Source organism: Callionymus lyra, chromosome 7, assembly GCF_982586985.1.
Source record: "Callionymus lyra chromosome 7, fCalLyr1.hap1.1, whole genome shotgun sequence".
Classification (NCBI taxonomy): Eukaryota; Metazoa; Chordata; class Actinopteri; order Syngnathiformes; family Callionymidae; genus Callionymus; species Callionymus lyra.
Window position 1 is genome coordinate 25954344 of NC_141824.1, and position 19633 is coordinate 25973976.

The window sequence follows — 19633 nt, forward strand, 5'->3', positions numbered from 1 at the left end:
GTTTCCCATGAATTAGCATCTAAGTATTTCTAGTGAGTATGTGCGACGTGTTTAGTCATGAAGTCAAATTTCTAAATAAACATTTAAATTGTAAGCAAAGCATGATGCTTTTTCAGTTAGTTAGGGGCGTTATGGCTCAGATGGTAGAGTGGTTGCCTGCAGTCCGAAAGGTTGCCGGTTCAATCCCAGCTCCAGACAAACTTGTGTCATTATGCCCCTTGATGGCGTGTGTGCAGCCTACTCTATGTAGTATGTGTGAATGGCTCTCAAAGCGCTTTGTGACCCTGGTCCAGAAAGGCGTAAATAAATTGACATTATTAGTTGCAGCGCGACAACACAGTGAATAAACACTACCTTTGCACTTATTTATGTGGTCTGTCGATTATGTGTTTTAATATACTAGGTAAACCATTGTGTTGTTTATCGTCGCCAAACAAAGTGTAAACGCTAACCGGAAGTGACGTTTAAAAAAAAACGTGTTTGGTTTTATAGGTAGGTAGCAAATAATAAACATCCTGGTTAGCTCACATACCTAAAGAGAAATTTAGACTCGTGACACAAACCTCCATGATCGTCGATTCAACACTTTATTTCTTATTTTTTTAAATATGAAACATTATCTGCGTTGATATTTGTTTATGCAATTCTTGTTTGAGCTAGTAGATGGTGACAAATTAATGGTGTTTCCAATATGATTTTTTTTTTTTAAAGCTAGCAAAGCAAAAGGGAATTTTCAAAATCTTTAGAGATTCAAATTATTTTGGGGTCTGAAATCGTCTCTCCAATGGTCTTTTTTAAAATAAATCCATATATTTCATATGGTAACATATTTTCACAAGGTCTCCTCCCATGTCGGCATCATCATGACAAACACCACAATAGGAGAACTGTGTTTATTAGACTCCATCATCCTGGCAAACACATCTGGGAAGGCGAGTATCAGGCATATCCTTGTGTATATATCATTGATGGTGACGTAAATGAATCAGGAGTAGGTTCACGACATGGAAGCCTCTGTTGACACGTGTGTGTCAGGTAGACAGTTACATGGAAGGAAACATCCAGCAGACTTGGATGAGAACTTGAAACAAACACAAGTGTGTTATGATTAAGGCTCACCACAGATGTGGTGCAGGATCTGCTGATAAATGTTATCATACCTGTAAACATCTGGAGGAATAGTTGAAGCTGCATTCCAACTCTAAAAATGGCCGACTGTACCTACATATACATATAAATACTTGCACATGTGAAGTGAGCATCTACAGCTAGAATGAGAAACACAAAAATACTCATGCACTTTATCTCACTAACTTCCTACCAGGTAGAATTCCTCCTGAGTGATACAAAATGTGAGGCTTTATATATATATTATAATACAGCATTTAAAAACCAATAACTAAATGACACATGTGCAAAACTGCAGCTGGGTAATATCACAAATTATACCGTATAAACATGAGCTTCTACACATGTGATGACTGTGCTACCAACAAAAAGGTGAGACTCCTGGGTACAGATGAAGTGTTGGTTCCATAATATAAAAATGTAATTATTCTTGTTTACATATGTATCCTTCTGCTGATGCTCTTCATGCTACTGCTCCTCCAGCCAGGACGGTTTGTCTGAACCTGGAGGCTTCAACTTTACGTTGAATTGTATCAGAGTTTGTTCCAACTGCTGCTGGTTTCCGGCGAAATAAGCCGAGATGGCGTTGTGGAAGAGCAGCAGCTGCTTGTGCATCACCTTTACCTGCAAGACAGTAATGAGGGAAACAGTTCACCATGATGGGTCATGGAGATACAATTTGTAGTCACAGGTTGCAACCATGATCACCTTTTGTTGAAAATGTAAAGTGCATTTATTTTCCTTTAGTTTTAAAGGATGACCATTTTATTTTTTTATTCAACTCATTTTTGAAGCTATAACCTCTTTTTTCAGATGTTTGTCAAAGTTAATTTTTTCATCTCTGGTACACTTTTTTCACAACCGTCTTTCGCGTTATGAACTTAACAAAACAAAAAATAATAATTAACAGCTTATTTCCCCAAGAGTTTTTCAGAAAATACAAATTTACTTGTTGTTCCCCATGTTCAGTTTTTTTTCCGTCTACGATAAATGTTTTTGTCGACTCTCTACACTCTATTTTCGAGTAATGATTATGGCCAATGTTTCTTTTAACTCACAAAAAAAAATACATTTTTTGTAATCAATAAACTCACAACTTCAACATGTAACCTCAAGGCTTACATTAATTTAGTTTTTGAACAACGTCTCTCCCTAGTGAGTCTATCCACACAACAACACAGTTGATGAATAAATGCAGATATATAAACAAACAAGACAAGTCAAATGATTGTTGACATGAGGATCAAAGTAGTGTGTATGTTAAAGGAGGATTCACTACTTCCTTATGGAATCAGTCTTATTCCTTAAAATGCTACTTGTATTACAGTGTTCTTAACTTGTTCTCTTCCAGAAACTACCTGTATTACAGTGTTCTTACCTTGTTCTCTTCCAGAAACTACCTCTACTACACTGTTCTTACCTTATTCTTTTCCAGTAACTACCTGTATTACACTGTTCTTAACTTGTTCTCTTCCAGAAACGACTTGTATTACACTGTTATTACTTTGTTCTCTTCCAGGAACTACCTCTATTACACTATTATTACCTTGTTCTCTACCAGAAACTACCTGTATTACACTGTTCTTACCTTGTTCTCTTCCAGGAACTACCTCTATTACACTATTATTACCTCGTTCTCTTCCAGAAACTACCTGTATTACACTGTTCTTACCTTGTTCTCTTCCAGGAACTACCTCTATTACACTGTTCTTACCTTATTTTCTTCCAGAAACTACTTGTATTACACTGTTCTTACCCTCTTCTCTCCCAGAAACTACCTGTATTACTTTGTTCTTACCTTGTTCTCTTCCAGAAACTACCTCTACTACACTGTTCTTACCTTGTTCTTTTCCAGAAACTACCTGTATTACACTGATCTTACCTTGTTCTCTTCCAGAAACGACCTGTATTACACTGTTCTTACCTTGTTCTCTTCCAGAAATGACCTGTATTACACTGTTCTTACCTTGTTCTCTTCCAAAAACTACCTGTATTACAGTGTTCTTAACTTGTTCTCTTCTAGAAACTACTTGCATTACTATGTTCTTACCCTGTTCTCGTCCAGAAACTACTTGTATTACACTGTTCTTACCTTGTTCTCTTCCAAAAACTACTTGTATTTCACTGTTCTTAACTTGTTCTCTTCCAGAAACGGACTGTATTACACTGTCTTACCTGGTTCTCTTCAAGAAACTACCTCCATTACACTGTTCGTACCTTGTTCTCTCCCAGTAACAATCTCTATTACACTGTTCGTACCTTGTTCTCTTCCAGAAACTACCTGTATTACACTATTATTACCTTGTTCTCTCCCATAAACTACCTTTATTACACTGTTCTTACCTTGTTCTCTTCCAGAAACTACCTGTATTACACTGTTCTTACCTTGTTCTCTTCCAGAAACTTCTTGTATTACACTGTTCTTACCTTGTTCTCTTCCAGAAACTACCTGCATTAGACTGTCCTTACCTTGTTCTCTCACAGAAACAACCTCTATTACACTGTTCTTACCTTATTTTCTTCCAGAAACTACTTGTATTACACTGTTCTTACCCTCTTCTCTCCCAGAAACTACCTGTATTACTTTGTTCTTACCTTGTTCTCTTCCAGAAACTACCTCTACTAAACTGTTCTTACCTTGTTCTTTTCCAGAAACTACCTGTATTACACTGATCTTACCTTGTTCTCTTCCAGAAACGACCTGTATTACACTGTTCTTACCTTGTTCTCTTCCAGAAATGACCTGTATTACACTGTTCTTACCTTGTTCTCTTCCAAAAACTACCTGTATTACAGTGTTCTTAACTTGTTCTCTTCTAGAAACTACTTGCATTACTCTGTTCTTACCCTGTTCTCGTCCAGAAACGACTTGTATTACACTGTTCTTACCTTGTTCTCTTCCAAAAACTACTTGTATTACACTGTTCTTAACTTGTTCTCTTCCAGAAACGGACTGTATTACACTGTCTTACCTGGTTCTCTTCAAGAAACTACCTCCATTACACTGTTCGTACCTTGTTCTCTCCCAGTAACAATCTCTATTACACTGTTCGTACCTTGTTCTCTTCCAGAAACTACCTGTATTACACTATTATTACCTTGTTCTCTTCCAGAAACTACTTGTATTACACTGTTCTTACCTTGTTCTCTTCCAGAAACTTCTTGTATTACACTGTTCTTACCTTGTTCTCTTCCAGAAACTACCTGCATTAGACTGTTCTTACCTTGTTCTCTCACAGAAACAACCTGTATTACACTGTTCTTAACTTGTTCTCTTCTAGAAACTACTTGTATTACACTGTTATTACCTTGTTCTCTTCCAGAAACTACCTGCATTACTCTGTTCTTACCTTGTTCTCTTCCAGAAACTTCTTGTATTACACTGTTCTTACCTTGTTCTCTTCCAGAAACTACCTGCATTAGACTGTTCTTACCTTGTTCTCTCACAGAAACAACCTGTATTACACTGTTCTTAACTTTTTCTCTTCTAGAAACTACTTGTATTACACTATTTTTACCTTGTTCTCTTCCAGAAACTTGAGCTTGATAGTGACGTCACTACGAAGACGCTCATATTTGTCTCTGTGGATGTGGTACTCTTGCTGGGCCGCCTCGATACGAGCCGTGGCGGCTGCGTCGCGAGGCCCCAAACTCAGCTCCTCCAGGTCAGAGCGGTAGGCGTCGAATTCCAGCCTGCAAGAAACAAGGAGAAGTTTTAGCAACAATTGATTTATTTCATCTGTTGTTACAAGAAAAAACCTGCCTTGCATTTTCATAGTGCTTGATGGTCAACAGAGTGTCTTCCATTGTCTTGTTGACCAGAGTGTCCACACTGGACACAAAGAAGCTGATGGCGCCCAGCAGGGACTCTCCGTTCTTGCACAGCAGCTTTTGGGTTTCTGCGTTGTAACCAAACTCATCCTGCAGAGAGAACAATCCTATAAAACATCTGCGATCTTAGGTGGTGAGAAAAGAACTAAGCCAAAAGATCAAGATCACACGTTCACGCGGGTGAAACAATCTCATTAATTATTTACTTTTTTTTATTGTACTCCCTTTATCGGGTCACGTAAGGTTGGAGTTGGAGCCACGGACAAACAAACACTCACAAAGACACATAATCTTAAAATATACACAGTAAAAACAGCAGTATTACTTTTGTGAGGAAAATAAAAAGGTATTTACTCCCCGTCGGGGAATCGAACCCCGGTCTTCCGCGTGACAGGCGGAGATACTGTCCACTATACTAACGAGGAGACACTTTCAGAACAAGAGTAAGAAGAGGAGAAGCATGTGGGGCGGGGAGGTGAGAAGGTGCAGGTCTAAAGAAGGTCCTTGGCCAGACTCCATAGTCCCGCAAGATATATGGAAATCATTTTGATTATCTAGAATGATCATTAAGATCATGTTAACAATATTGTCCTTCTGTATCATTATAGAAAAAAATTAACATGAATCAGACACAGTGGTAATATATGTGAACAGAACAACTCAATTCAAGACATTAACGTAAGAGAATGAGTTCATGGAGCAGGAGGTGATGAGATGCGTTCAATGTCATGATAATGTTCGCTGGTTGCATGTGAAAGGTCCAGATTACCATGTCTAGACTGCATTGATCTGCTTCATTCACATGATAATATAGGTGTGAAGTTTTCGATAAAAGTGTAGTTTCATCCACGCCATCGCTGTGTGTTTACAGTAGTGACTTCTGTTTCATTGTCCTGTGCTGATTCGCTAGCTAAACTTTGCACTTGACCAATCAGATTGACCATTGGGCCAGAATCTCCACTGAAGGCGTGCACCAGCCTCTTTTTTCTGCCGACTAGGACACTGACGACACATCACAAGGACTTGGAGCACTGACTGCCTAATGGCACCAGACGTCCGATAATATCTAAGGTGTGTCAAGGCCTTAACTGATACAGCTCTGCATTTGGCACCTGACATGCGTCCTGTCTTCAAAAAAGTCATTGACTCCCCGTCGGGGAATCGAACCCCGGTCTTCCGCGTGACAGGCGGAGATACTGTCCACTATACTAACGAGGAGACACTTATTGCAGGAGTAAGAAGAGAAGAAGCATGTGGGGCGGGGGAGGTGAGAAGGTGCAGGGTTAAGGAAGGTCCTTGTCCAGATTCCATAGTCCCGTAGCCACCCTTATTTCTTATTTAACTAGAAAATACATTCATTTTGTATTGAACTGGATGAAGACATAGGGACTTAATATGTTGAACCGAGGCCATTCTGTACATGCAGACCAGGGTAACCTGGCTTGGGTTGATGGTGAACCCAAACAGACTCAATATTGCCTGGTACGATGTAAGCGTTCAAATTTGCCCCCTGCATTTACCAAAAAAAATGTTAATTTTGTGTGGTTGTCTGTTTTTTTGCAGTGGATTTTCAGTCATCTTTTGATTCAGTCTGCTCTTAGTGCATTCCAAGCACTGATTCTTGCCAAATATCACATTTGGAGTTTGTGGTGGGTTTACTCCGGGCCCTCCGGTTTCCTCCCACGGTTCAAAAACATACATAGAGGTTGATTGAGAACATTTGGAAACTGTCAATAGGTATGAGAGTGTGTGTGAATGATTGTCTGTCTTTGTGTGCCCTGCGACAGACTGGAGTCCTGTCCAGTGTGTCCCCTGCCTCTCGCCCTATGATCCTGGGATAGGCTCCAGACTCCCCGCGACCCCGGTAAGGGATAAAGCGGTAGACAAAGAATGAATGAAAACATTTGGATTTACCTGCAGCTCTGGTGATTTCTGGCTGAGTTCAGTGAAGGTGTCGCCGAGCGCCTGCTGCGTCTCCACCATGTTCTGAAAGTGTGTGGTCAGGCCCGTGGCCAATCTCAAGATGAGTTCATATTTGCTCTTGGTGTCCCGTAGGAGGTCGATCTGAGCCTCCAACTCCAGGTCGACCGTGCGAGATCCTCGCCCGAACCGCTCAGAGAACATCTGCCTGGTACACTGCAGAGAGAGAGCACAAGAATGTTGTCAAGATATAGTTTCTGTCAGCTCGCACAAAGGGAAACATAGTGAATATGTCTAGCACGAACCAATACTGTATCTGGTTACAGACTCTAGGTTTTGGACGTCTTAGATTTAGGAGCAAAGAAATACCAGTTTAGATTTAGGCAAACGACGCAGACACTGCTTCTTTGTTTACATAGTTAATCGTTGGCATTCTTAATGAAGATTAACTTCAATAAAATGTTGGTAGACTCCCCGTCGGGGAATCGAACCCCGGTCTTCCGCGTGACAGGCGGAGATACTGTCCACTATACTAACGAGGAGACGTTCTTATGAAAGCAGAGGGAGGAGAGAAACCGGTGGGGGATGGTGAGTCAGTGAGCATTCTTCACACACACTCACACACACTCACACACACACACAGCGCTCCATAGATCCGACTCACTCAGGCGGCTTTCTTTTCCGCCATCATTCTAGACAACAACACCTCCTTGAAACTTGCAAATGTAGGATAAAAAAATAGGTTTTCATAAAAAATATAATGTTTTTCGGGTATAAAAAGATTTTGAACTCCCCGTCGGGGAATCGAACCCCGGTCTTCCGCGTGACAGGCGGAGATACTGTCCACTATACTAACGAGGAGGTGCATGCTCACAGCGGAAAACACAGTGTATATTGGTTCTAGTCCTAGCAGGCAGCACTATGACTGACTAAAACAAATTTCTTACGATTACAAAAATGAAAGTATTAACTCCCAGATGGGGAATCACACCCTGGTTCCATTTTAATCCCAATTTAAATCCCAGATGGCAGAGTTGATCTTTTTTCTTTCTAGAAAAATTGAGTTATTCTTTGCAAACAGCTCATTAGGAAGATATTTTTTGGACTTAATACCATGTCACGTTAACACAAATGAGAATATCACATTATTTGTCTAAACATATCGAAAGGGAAACTGATTCATTTTCAACGTTGGTTCAGTCCCACTACTGTTGTAGTTACTTATTTTTGGCCACTTGAGGGTGCTGTTTCGTTTAGTTATTTTTCTCTTAAGAACAAAAGGGGAAAATATAATGTTGAATTGAATACAATATTTAAGTGGTGCTTTGTGACTCAATTAGAAAGTAAATATCTATAGGCTTGTAAAAAAGCTTGTCTTGTATGGGGCTTGTTCATGTCCATGCAACCTCTATTCAACTGCATGGAGGCGTATCCGCCCCTCTACTGGCAGAACAGTTTCATCGCAGCTGATGCATTTGTTTACAAATCGTGTTAAACATTCACGGATCGTGAAACAAAGCAGGACTGTTGCAAAATTCATATGTTGAAAAAAGAGCAGTTCTTTGGAAGTTGTGCGAAGTTTGTTACGATTTCCTTTTTTTTATAGATCTTTGCAAACTTATTCTGAATTACACATTTAAAAATTGAGTTGGACATTCGTAAATCAAGTTACACATTTGTAGTTCACTGTACGGATACACATATATATTTGCAAATCCTTTCATGCATTTAAAAAGCTTTAGCAACAATAATAGCCCCATAGCATAAAAGCAGTGGGGGATGGTGAGTCAGCAAGCATTCTTCACACACACTCACTCAAACACACACACACACAGCGCTCCATAGATCTGACTCACTCAGACGTCTTTCTTTTCCGCCATCATTCTAGACAACAACACCTCCTTGAAACTTGCAAATGTAGGATAAAAAAAAGAGGTTTCCCTAAAAAACATAATGTATTTCAGGTATAAAAAGACTTTGAACTCCCCGTCGGGGAATCGAACCCCGGTCTTCCGCGTGACAGGCGGAGATACTGTCCACTATACTAACGAGGAGGTGCATGCTCACAGCAGAAAACACGGAGTATATTGGTTCAAGTCCTAGCAGGCAGCGCTATGACTGACTCCCAGATGGGGAATTACACCCTGGTTCGATTTTAATCCCAGACTACAGAGTTTATCTTTTTTCTTTCTAGAAGAAAAAAATGTCTCTTGGCCACTGATGGACAGTAGTTTGTCCAGTGATCTCCTCTCAGCAACTGTCACCTGAACTGAACTGAATTAGACTGTTTAATTCTGATTTATGGGGCAGGAGTGGAGTGAAAGTATCTTGACATTCCATTCTATGTTAATCTTTGTATCCTTTGTCTTTGTTATTTGTCTTTGATCTATGTTCTATGTTCTTTATCTTTAGAGTTAGATTGTGTCATCTTGTTCTTTCTTTTTATTTCTCTTTGTTCATGTTCTTATTATTATGAATAATAGTCTGTATTGCTGTGTATAATTTGAAAAAAGAAACTATTTACCTAACCTAACCTAATTCTGAGTTTGGGGGGAGGAGTGGAGTGAAAAGATGATGATATTGCATGTTAATCTTTGTATCCTTTGTCTTTGTTATTTTTCTTTGATTCTATGTTCTTTCTTCTTTATCTTTGGACTTAGATCATGTCATCTTACACTTTCTTTTTATAGGAACTTTGTTCTTGTTCTTGTTCTTGTATGATCTATCGTCTGTTATCCTGTGTGGTGACTGGAAAGACAATTTTCCGAAGGAGACCTCCAGAGGGATCAATAAAGTTGTATCTATCTATCTCTCATCTATCTAAAATTTGAATTAAACATTCATAAATCGAGTTACACATTTGTGGATCACTTTGCAGATACACGTATATAATTTCAAATCCTTTCACGCAATTAAAAAGCTTTAGCAACAATAATAGCCCCATAGCGTAAAAGCAGTGGGGGATGGTGAGTCAGCAAGCATTCTTCACACACACACACACACACACTCACACACACACACACAGCGCTCCATAGATCCGACTCACTCAGACGCCTTTCTGTTCCGCCATCATTCTAGACAACAACACCTCCTTGAAACTTGCAAATGTAGGATAAAAAAAGAGGTTTCCCCAAAAAACATAATGTATTTCAGGTATAAAAAGATTTTGAACTCCCCGTCGGGGAATCGAACCCCGGTCTTCCGCGTGACAGGCGGAGATACTGTCCACTATACTAACGAGGAGGTGCATGCTCACATCTGAAAACACAGTTTATATTGGTTCAAGTCCTAGCGGGCAGCACTATGACTGCCTAAAACAAATTACTTGATTACAAAAATGAACGTATTAACTCCCAGATGGGGAATCACACCCTGGTTCCATTTTAATCCCAGACGGGAGAGTTGATTTTTTTTTCATTCTAGAAAAATGGAGTTAGTCGTGGCAAAAAACTCATTAGGAAGATATTTTTAAATCCTAAGAGTGGACTTAAGACCGTGTCATGTTAATAAGAATGAGAATATCATATTATTTGTCTAAATATATCTATAGGGAAACATATTCATTTTCAACATTGGTTCTATCCCACTACTGACGTAGTGACATATTTTGGCCACCTGAGGGTGCTGTTTCACTTTTAGTTTTTTTTCTTTTGAGAACAAAAGGGGGAACTATTAAGGTGTATTTCATACTATATTTAAGTGATGCTTTGTGACTCAATTAGAAAGTAAATATCTATATGCTTTTAAAAAAGCTTGTGTTGTATGTGGCTATTATTGTTGCTAAAGCTTTGTAAATGCGTGAAATGGTTTGCAAATATATGTGTATCACTACATAATTATTTTGAGGCCACAACTGAGTATTTCGTGGCCAAATTATTATTATTATTTTTTCCATGTGATGTCGGGGCTCGTTCGTGTTCATGCAAACTCTATTCAACTGCATGGAGGCGTATCCGCGCCTCAACTGGCAGAACAGTTTCATTGCAGCTGATGCATTTGTTTACAAATCCTGTTCAACATTCACGGATCGTGAACCGTGGCAGGAGTGTTGCAAAAGTCACATGTGCAAAAAAGAGCATTTGGGGAAGTTGTGCGAAGTTTGTGATGCTTGACGTCTTTATAGATTTGTATAACTTATTCTAAATTACACATTTATAAATTGAATTAAACATTCTTAATCGAGGAACACATTTGTGGATCACTGTACGGATACACATATATATTTGCAAATCCTTTCCCGCATTTACAAAGCTTTAGCAACAATAATAGCCACATAGCATGAAAGCAGTGGGGGATGGTGAGTCAGCAAGCATGCTTCACACACACTCACACACACACACACACACACACACACACACACAGCGCTACATAGATCCGACTCACTCAGGCGGCTTTCTCTTCTGCCATCATTCTAGACAACAACACCTCCTTGAAACTTTCAAATGTAGGATAAAAACAGTGTTTTCCATTAAACATATAATGTGGATATGTTCAGGTATAAAAGATTTAACTCCCCGTCGGGGAATCGAACCCCGGTCTTCCGCGTGACAGGCGGAGATACTGTCCACTATACTAACGAGGAAGTGCTACCCCGTTGCAGAAAGCACAGACTATATTCGTTCGAATCCTAGCAGGCAGCACAATGACTGCCTAACAGTAATTTCTCACGATTACAAAAATGAAAGTATTAACTCCCAGATGAGGAATCACACCCAGTTCCATTTTAATCCCAGACGGCAGAGTTGATCTTTTTTTTTTTTCTAGAAAAATGGAGTTAGTCTTTGCAAACAACTCATTAGGAACATTTTTTTTTACTTAAGACCGTGTCATGTTAACACAAATGAGAATATCATATTATTTGTCTAAACATATCTAGAGGGAAACCCATTCATTTTCAACGTTGGTTCTATCCCACTACTGACATAGTTACATCATTTCGACCACTAGGGGTGCTGTTTCGTTTACTTATTTTTCTCTTGAGAACAAAGAGGAAAATATTAAGGGGCATTTAATACTATATTTCAGTGGTTCTTTGTGACTCAAATAGGAAGTAAATGTCTATAGGCTTGTAAAAAGCTTGTCTTATACAGGTATATTATTGTTGCTTAAACTTTGTAAATATGTCAAAGGGTTTGCAAATATATCAGTGTATAACTAGATAATTATTACGAGGCCACAACTCAGTATTTCTAGACCACAATTTTTGGCTCGTTCGTGTTTGTGTTCATGCAAACTCTATTCAACTGCATGGAGGTGTATCGGCCCCCTATTGGCGGGACGGTGTCATCGCAGCTGATGCATTTGTGTACAAATCCTGTTACACACTCACGGATCGTGAACTAGGTAAGACTGTTGCAAAAGTCACATGTGCAAAAAAGTGCAGGTTTGTTGGAAATAGTGCAAAGTTTCTGATGATTTAATTATTTTTATAGATTTGTGCATAATTTTTCTGAATTACACATTCATAAATCGTGTTACACATTTGTGGATCACTGTAGGATTCATGTATATATTTGCAAATTCTTTAACACATTTAAGAAGCTTTAGCAACAATAAAAGCCCCATAGCGTAAAAGCAGTGGGGGATGGTGAGCATTCTTCACACACACACACACACACACACACACTCACACACAGCGCTCCGTGGATCCGACTCACTCAGACGGCTTTCTGTTCTGCCATCATTCTAGACAACAGCTCTAGCAAATGTAGGAAAAAAATAGAGTTCTCTTTAAACATATAATGTTGATATGTTCAGGTATAAAAGTTATAACTCCCCGTCGGGGAATCGAACCCCGGTCTTCCGCGTGACAGGCGGAGATACTGTCCACTATACTAACGAGGAAGTGCTATGACGTTGCAGAAAACACAGACTATATTGGTTCAAGTCCTAGCAGGCAGCACTATGACTGACTAAAACAAACTTCTTACGATTACAAAAATGAAAATATTAACTCCCAGATGGGGAATCACACCCTGGTCCGATTTTAATCCTGGTTGATCTTTTTTCTTTCCAGAAAAATGGAGTCGTCTTGGCAAACAACTCATTAGGAAGATATTTTTAAATCCTAAGAGTGGACTTAAGACTGTGTCACGTTAATAGAAATGAGAAAATCATATTCTTTTTCTAAACATATCTAAATGGAAACATATTCATTTTCAACGTTGGTTCTATCTCACTACTGACGTAGTTAAATTTTTCGGCCACTTGAGGGTGCTGTTTCGCTTTTATTTATTTTTTCTGTTGAGAACAAAAGGGGAAAATATTAAGGTGAATTTCTTACTATATTTTAGTGATGCTTTGTGACTCAATTAGGAAGTAAATATCTACAGGCTTGTAAAAAAGCTTGTCTTGTATAGGGCTATTATTGTTGCTTAAGCCTTGTAAATAAGTGAAATGGTTTGCAAATAAATAATTGTATAACTAGATAATTATTTCGAGGCCACAACTCAGTATTTCGTGACCACAATTTATTGCTCGTTCCTGTTCGTGTCCAGGCAAACTCTACTCAAATGCATGGCGGCGTATCCGCTCTCTATTAGCGGGACAGTGTCATTGCCGCTGATGCATATTTTAACAAATCCTCTTATATGGATCGTGAACCACGGCAGGACGGTTGTAAAAGTCACATGTGCAAAAAAGAGCAGGTTATTTGGAAGTTTTGCAAAGTTTGTGATGCTTGATGTTTTTATAGATCCATGCATACTTATTCTGAATTACACATTTACAAATTGAGTTACACATTCGTAAATCGAGTTACACATTTGTGGATCACTGTACGGATACACGTTTATATTTGCAAATCCTTTCACACAGCTAAAAAAGCTTTAACAACAGTAATAGCCCCGTTACATAACAGCAGTGGGGGATGGTAAGTCAGCAAGCATTCTTCACACACACACACACACACACACACACACAGCGCTCCATAGATCAGACTCACTCAGACGTCTTTCTGTTCCGCCATCATTCTAGACAACAACACCTCCTTGAAACTTGCACATTTAGGATAAAATTAGTGTTTTTTTAGGTATAAAAAGATTTTGGACTCCCCGTCGGGGAATCGAACCCCGGTCTTCCGCGTGACAGGCGGAGATACTGTCCACTATACTAACGAGGAGGTGCATGCACACAACAGAAAACACAGTCCTTATTGGTTCCAGTCCCAGCAGGCCACTATCCCTGACTAAAACAAATTTCTTACGATTACAAAAATGAATGAATTAACTCCCAGATGGGGAATCACACCCTGGTTCCATTTTAATCCCAGTTGATCTTTTTTCTTTCTAGAAAAATGGAGTTAGTCGTGAAAAACAACTCATTAGGAAGATATTTTTAAATTTAAATTAAAAAAAAAAGAGTGGACTTAAGACCGTGTCACGTTAACAGAAATAAGAATATCATATTATTTTTCTAAACACATCTAACGGGAAACCTATTCATTTACAACATTGGTTCTATCCCACTACTGACGTAGTTACACATTTTCGGCCACTTGAGGGTGCTGTTGCGCTTTTTGTTTTTTTCTCTTGAGACTAAAAGGGGAAAATATTAAGTAAGTAAGTATGTAATTTTTATTTGTATAGCGCTTTTCCAGACCAGGGTCACAAAGCGCTTAAACAATTAAAACAATATTAAGATGTATTTCTTAACATATTTTAGTGGTACTTAGTGACATAATTGGGAAGTAAATATCTATAGGCTTGTAGAAAACATTGTCTTGCAATGGTTACTGTATTCTTTTTATATCAATGTCATTTGTATCTAAACAATAGTGAAATGTAAGTAAGGAGAAAACATTTCATTGGACCTTGTAAGTGTTGATGCCCCACTTTTTGACTGTGTCCAACTTCTCCACTGCAACTCCACGGGAGACATCTTCGGGTGGAGTGTGGGGGCTGTGATTTGATGGTCCTAGAAAAGTAAACTTGTTTAATCAACATAGTAAAGGTGAACAGACATCAGTACACCTGTGAGAGAGAGAGATGATGATGATGAGCGTGGTGATGAGACACGACTTGTACCTGAGTGGTGGGCTAGTCCACCTGCTGCTGACTGACATTTGGGCAGGTTAACGCCTCTGGATTTCATACGGATGTCTGAAATGAACATGATGATGACAGAGATGATGTTTACACATGAGTTGGGGGCGGGGATGTTAGAAAGCTGGTAATGAAATGTGGTGGAGGATGAATCTATGCTGACATGATGCAACATGCAGGGTTCTCATGCAGATGGGAATAGACTTAAAGTGATAGTTCACCTTCAATTCAAATTTCAGTCATCGCTACTCGCCCTCATGTTCGACTAAGGGTTATTAAGGATTTTTTTTTTAAGGTGTTCCTTTTTAGTAGTGATGGGGTGACAAAGCTTCATGAAACAGTGTCATGGTGTTTAGAGGTCAGTAGGTGGCGCCATTAGTTTAAAAATGAAGTGATCTTCCATTAGAACAGTTGTTTAAAATAAAGGAAAATGAGGAATTGTTCAGAAAAAACAAAAACAAGTCTATATTTTAAGCCTGCTTTAGCGGACACCTACACTTCAGGCGAGCTGAGAGACTGATAACTTCCGTCCTACATTAAAAATGAACATACATTTTTGCCTATAACTCTTAAAAGGACAAGATTACTCTGAAAATCATCCCATCCCTGAGTCAACATGAGGGTGAGTAGAAAATAATGCATTTTTCATGTACTATCACTTCAAGAATTACAATTTAAGACAAAATCGACACTGTTAATGGAGCTTGTCACAGGTTAGTACGTCACAGTGACAACGTTTGCCAAACATGTTTTAGCTGCTGCAGTTGTAATTAGAATTCATTCAAGCAGAGTCACATTCCAAAGGTCGAGCGTCCCAGAGTGCCCTCATCAGAGCAAAACAGGCAAAGAAATATTAAGTTTTAAAAGGCTTTAGAACACAGAGCCACCTGGTCCAACTGCAGGGACTCCTCGTCTGTCCAGATATTCAGGGTTGTAGTGAACAGCTGGCCCTACAGGATATAGCGGTGGAGGGAATTGAAGGACTTCAACTAATGAATTACCATCTTACAAAGTTCACGTAACTGAGGGGACTGTTGAAGTATGTCAAAACTACACAGTCGAAGTAACTGTGAAGCGATGAAAAGGACACGCTTTCTCACTTAACCCAGTGACCCGCTGTCAGATCACTTCTCATCTCTGCTGAAATATTAAAACATTAAACACAAGAACATGTATTCCACTCGCATTCTCCTTTACAAACAAGGTTACCCTTGCTAGCCTTGCTACCACAGCACTACGGTTTACATCTAAATATCTTGTAGCTTAAGCTCTACAACTTTGTTAGAACAGTTGCTCTAAAAAGTTAAAGACATCACTACACAAGATGATTTACATTGACTTGACTTGGGTAATGGCAAAGCCGAGTCATCTTTAAAGAGACTTTAAATGTATTTCCTTTGACATGAACTTTACAACTGAACATTGATTGCTGACATTGATAATCATGGCTCCTTATCTTATCTTTAACACTGGATACTCAGAAGATCAACATGCATATTAATAACTTTGATTTTGAGCCAACCACCTGGCATTGTTGTAGTTTTAGTGATAGCTTTTGACAGAGAAAATGAATGAAAAGATTAAAAGGAATTTGGTCCCAAAATAACTTCACATTATATTATACTTTAGTTTTGCTGTTTATGTTCAAGTCTTTTACACAGTAAATTTCATTTTCTTTGTTCACATTTTTCAGCCGCAGAATTTTAACTGAATATGCCTTTTGAGATGTTGAAAAATAAACAGCAAAGGAAAAAGCATCGGATTTCGGTGCGTCTACTGCTGCTACCTTTGATGCTGCTGGTGGGGATGATGCCCCCCGCTGGTCCTCCATAACCACCAGAGACGATGCTGGTTTCATTCAGGTTTGGTCCAGAAACCATCACTTGCTGCAAATCCTAGAAGAAAAAAAGAGAATAAATAATGATCAGTACTTTTATATTTTAAGAAACTATATGTAGGTTTAAAACTAAAGTAACTAAACTAAAAAATAAAATCAAACTTTATATTTATTATATATACATATATTTATGAATACAGTAGTAGCTGTAGAACAGTCTAAAAATAGGATACACAACCACGTACTGGTTTGAATTATAATCGGACAACAAAAAAGAGTTAGGATGTAGAAAAGAGGCTGGAGGGAAGAGCGGTCTAGAGAGAATTATTTAGAATTCTACAAAACTCATTCCACCTCTCAGTGTACGCCACTAAATCCAAACATGCAAAAACAGTGTTTGACTGGCAAAAAAAAGTCAAGCAAAGTGAAGTCTATTATGACATTCTAATGGCTTCTATCCTCCTCCAGCCAGCTCTAAAAAGTTCACGCCCGCTTTGATTATACAACAAAACCCTAGAAGGTGGAGACTTCCGGTATTGATGACGCATGCTGACAAACCTTGAGGCTTGACCAATCACAGCAAAGTGGGCGAGGTAATGCTAAACAAGATTGAAAATCTAGTTTTCAGTGGTCAGGGCTTAAGGACATTTCTAATATTTCAATGAAAAGAGAGTTTTTTTACAAACAGACACTTACTGATGATGCAATAGATGTCCAAGAACTATTTAGTCAGTGTTTAAATGTTAATTATTTGCATAAAAACAATTTAGTGTTAAATAGCATATCGTTTAACCAAGTTAAAAAGTTTAATATAGTTGGGTACAATTTCAATATAAATCAAAATCGCAGTGATTAATTGATAAACAACTTTTTTTATTTTTAAATAAACAAGTTTGTATAGACAGTAAAACTGTCAAGTCTCTCCTGGACATACATTTGTGAAGTCTCACAGTCCTAATCCAAGGGGTGATAAGTCCCTGACTCAAGGTGCTCTCTTTTGTCGCCACAAGAGTGAAAGTGTGAAGGTTGGTATTGATGCTCTCAATGCAGTTTCTCATTCTCATCTCCATCGTACAGCTGATTCAGCCTTCTTCACTACTGGGTACTGAAAGGAAGGCCCGAAATAGAAGAACCTCCTCAATGGACTACTAAGTAAGTAAGTAAGTAATTTTTATTTGTATAGCGCTTTTCTAGACCAGGATCACAAAGCGCTTAAACAATCAAAACAATATTCAATAAAGTATATACTTTAAAGGGCAAGATAAAACTGATAACACAACAGGAGTTCCAGAAAATCAAGGAAAAGCCTGAACAAATAAAAACGTCTTAAGATGTTTCTTGAAGGAGTCACTAGACTCCATCAAGCGTAAAGAGAGAGGAAGATCGTTCCAAAGCTTAGGAGCAACAGCCTGGAAGGATTTCTCTCCTCTGGTCCTGAAGTGTGTGCGAGGAACCATCAGTAGATTCTGATCCACAGACCTCAGAGCCCGAGCTGGGGTGTAAGGATGGATCAGGTCATTGATGTAAGAAGGAGCCTGTCCATGAATTTTAAAGTTGATCCTGAAAGTAACTGGAAGCCATTGAAGAGTTTTAAAGATCGGAGAAATGTGAGTTCTTCTACTAGAGCGGGTCAGAATTCTCGCTGCAGAGTTATGAATCAACTGCAGGCAAGACAGCTCCTTCTTGTTAAGACATGAAAACAAACTGTTACAATAGTCCAGACGAGAAGACACAAACGCAAGGATTTCAAGCTCCAGATCATGTTCAGACAACATTTTCCTAAGTTTAGAGATTTTTCTCAGTAGAAGGAAACAGTTTCTGGTCAGTTTTAGTATGGTCATTCTTTTTGTAAACAATGGTGTGAGGCGTTGCATCACTCACTGGTGTTGAGAAAAAGTATTTAACTCTTTTAGTGTAAGATTAGAAAGTTCAATTCAACTTGCCAGACTCACTTAGTCCTATCCTACTCACACTTACAGCATACCCATAGTATTTCATATCATATTTAACCAGGTGCCTTTCTTCTCTTAGTCCATGAAGCAAACAATAATAATATTTAATAAAACCACAGACCTGCTCCAGACTGTCATCCTCCGCCAGAGTTCTCGTGTCTCCATTGCTGTTAATGGGAATCTCCATCGTCGCTGCCTTGCTCATGATACTGTCTGCCATCATGTAAATGCTGCAAACAACACAGGAATGGTTCACACAAAGTGTCAATGCACGTGAAACAATGCAAACAAACACGCGAGCAGGAATATGTTCTGCTAACGTGGCAGGCTAGTTCTTAACAGCTAGCTCACCACTGTAGCGCCGCATGCAGGGTTTGTCGTCGAAGAGAAAAAAGAAAGCCGCAGAAACAGTCTTCGTCGGACGATACACTCTTAAAATCTGCTATAACTGAACATAAAATCCATATTTATTTGTCCCGAGACGTCATCCGTCTGCTTACACTGCACTGTGGCAGAAAACCCCAGCATCCAGCGGCTTTAGCATCCCTTCAGAATAAATATTTGAATCGAAATTGTCTCATTTTAACAAAGAATCGAAAAATATAACTAACTTGAATTCATATTAGAAAAGCACAAATGTACCCACACTTTTGAATCTTTAAAGATGCTACGTAAAACGATAACCTATGAGGAAAAACTGATGGGCGTGCTTTTATTTTGAAGCACAAAAGCATTATCACGTCACACCTGTGCACCCGCCCCTTCTTCCACGTCCTCCTTCGGCGCTACCCTTTTATGCAGTACCGCTCTTGTCCTCTGGATGTCAACAGAGGCTTATTTATTTCTAACATTTTCTCGTGACGATCCAGTTTAAATGGTTTGTACTCCAGTTAATGACGCGTTTATAATTAAAATAAGTCCGT

General features: G+C 38.9%; 1 protein-coding gene across 4 annotated transcripts; it reads right to left on the minus strand.

Moving 5' to 3' along the window:
• Positions 1 to 890: 890 nt before the first annotated feature.
• LOC148075813 (arfaptin-2-like) lies at positions 891 to 19211 on the minus strand. Of its 4 annotated transcripts, XR_015711870.1 has the most exons (11): positions 19062 to 19211; positions 18832 to 18940; positions 16708 to 16816; positions 15809 to 15871; positions 14904 to 14978; positions 14690 to 14793; positions 6874 to 7095; positions 4892 to 5049; positions 4647 to 4821; positions 1161 to 1752; positions 891 to 1081 (listed from the first exon to the last, which is right to left on the minus strand). XR_015711870.1 is itself a non-coding variant. In XM_087796092.1 (10 exons), exons 2-10 carry the CDS (start codon positions 18931 to 18933, stop codon positions 1597 to 1599), a joined length of 1164 nt encoding a protein of 387 aa, XP_087652218.1. In that variant the 5' UTR covers positions 18934 to 18940; positions 19062 to 19211; the 3' UTR covers positions 891 to 1596. The 4 variants fall into 4 exon arrangements, 3 of the variants coding, with proteins under 3 accessions (XP_087652218.1, XP_087652219.1, XP_087652220.1); XM_087796092.1 differs by having other exon boundaries at positions 891 to 1752; XM_087796093.1 differs by lacking the exon at positions 15809 to 15871 and having other exon boundaries at positions 892 to 1752.
• Positions 19212 to 19633: the final 422 nt, after the last annotated feature.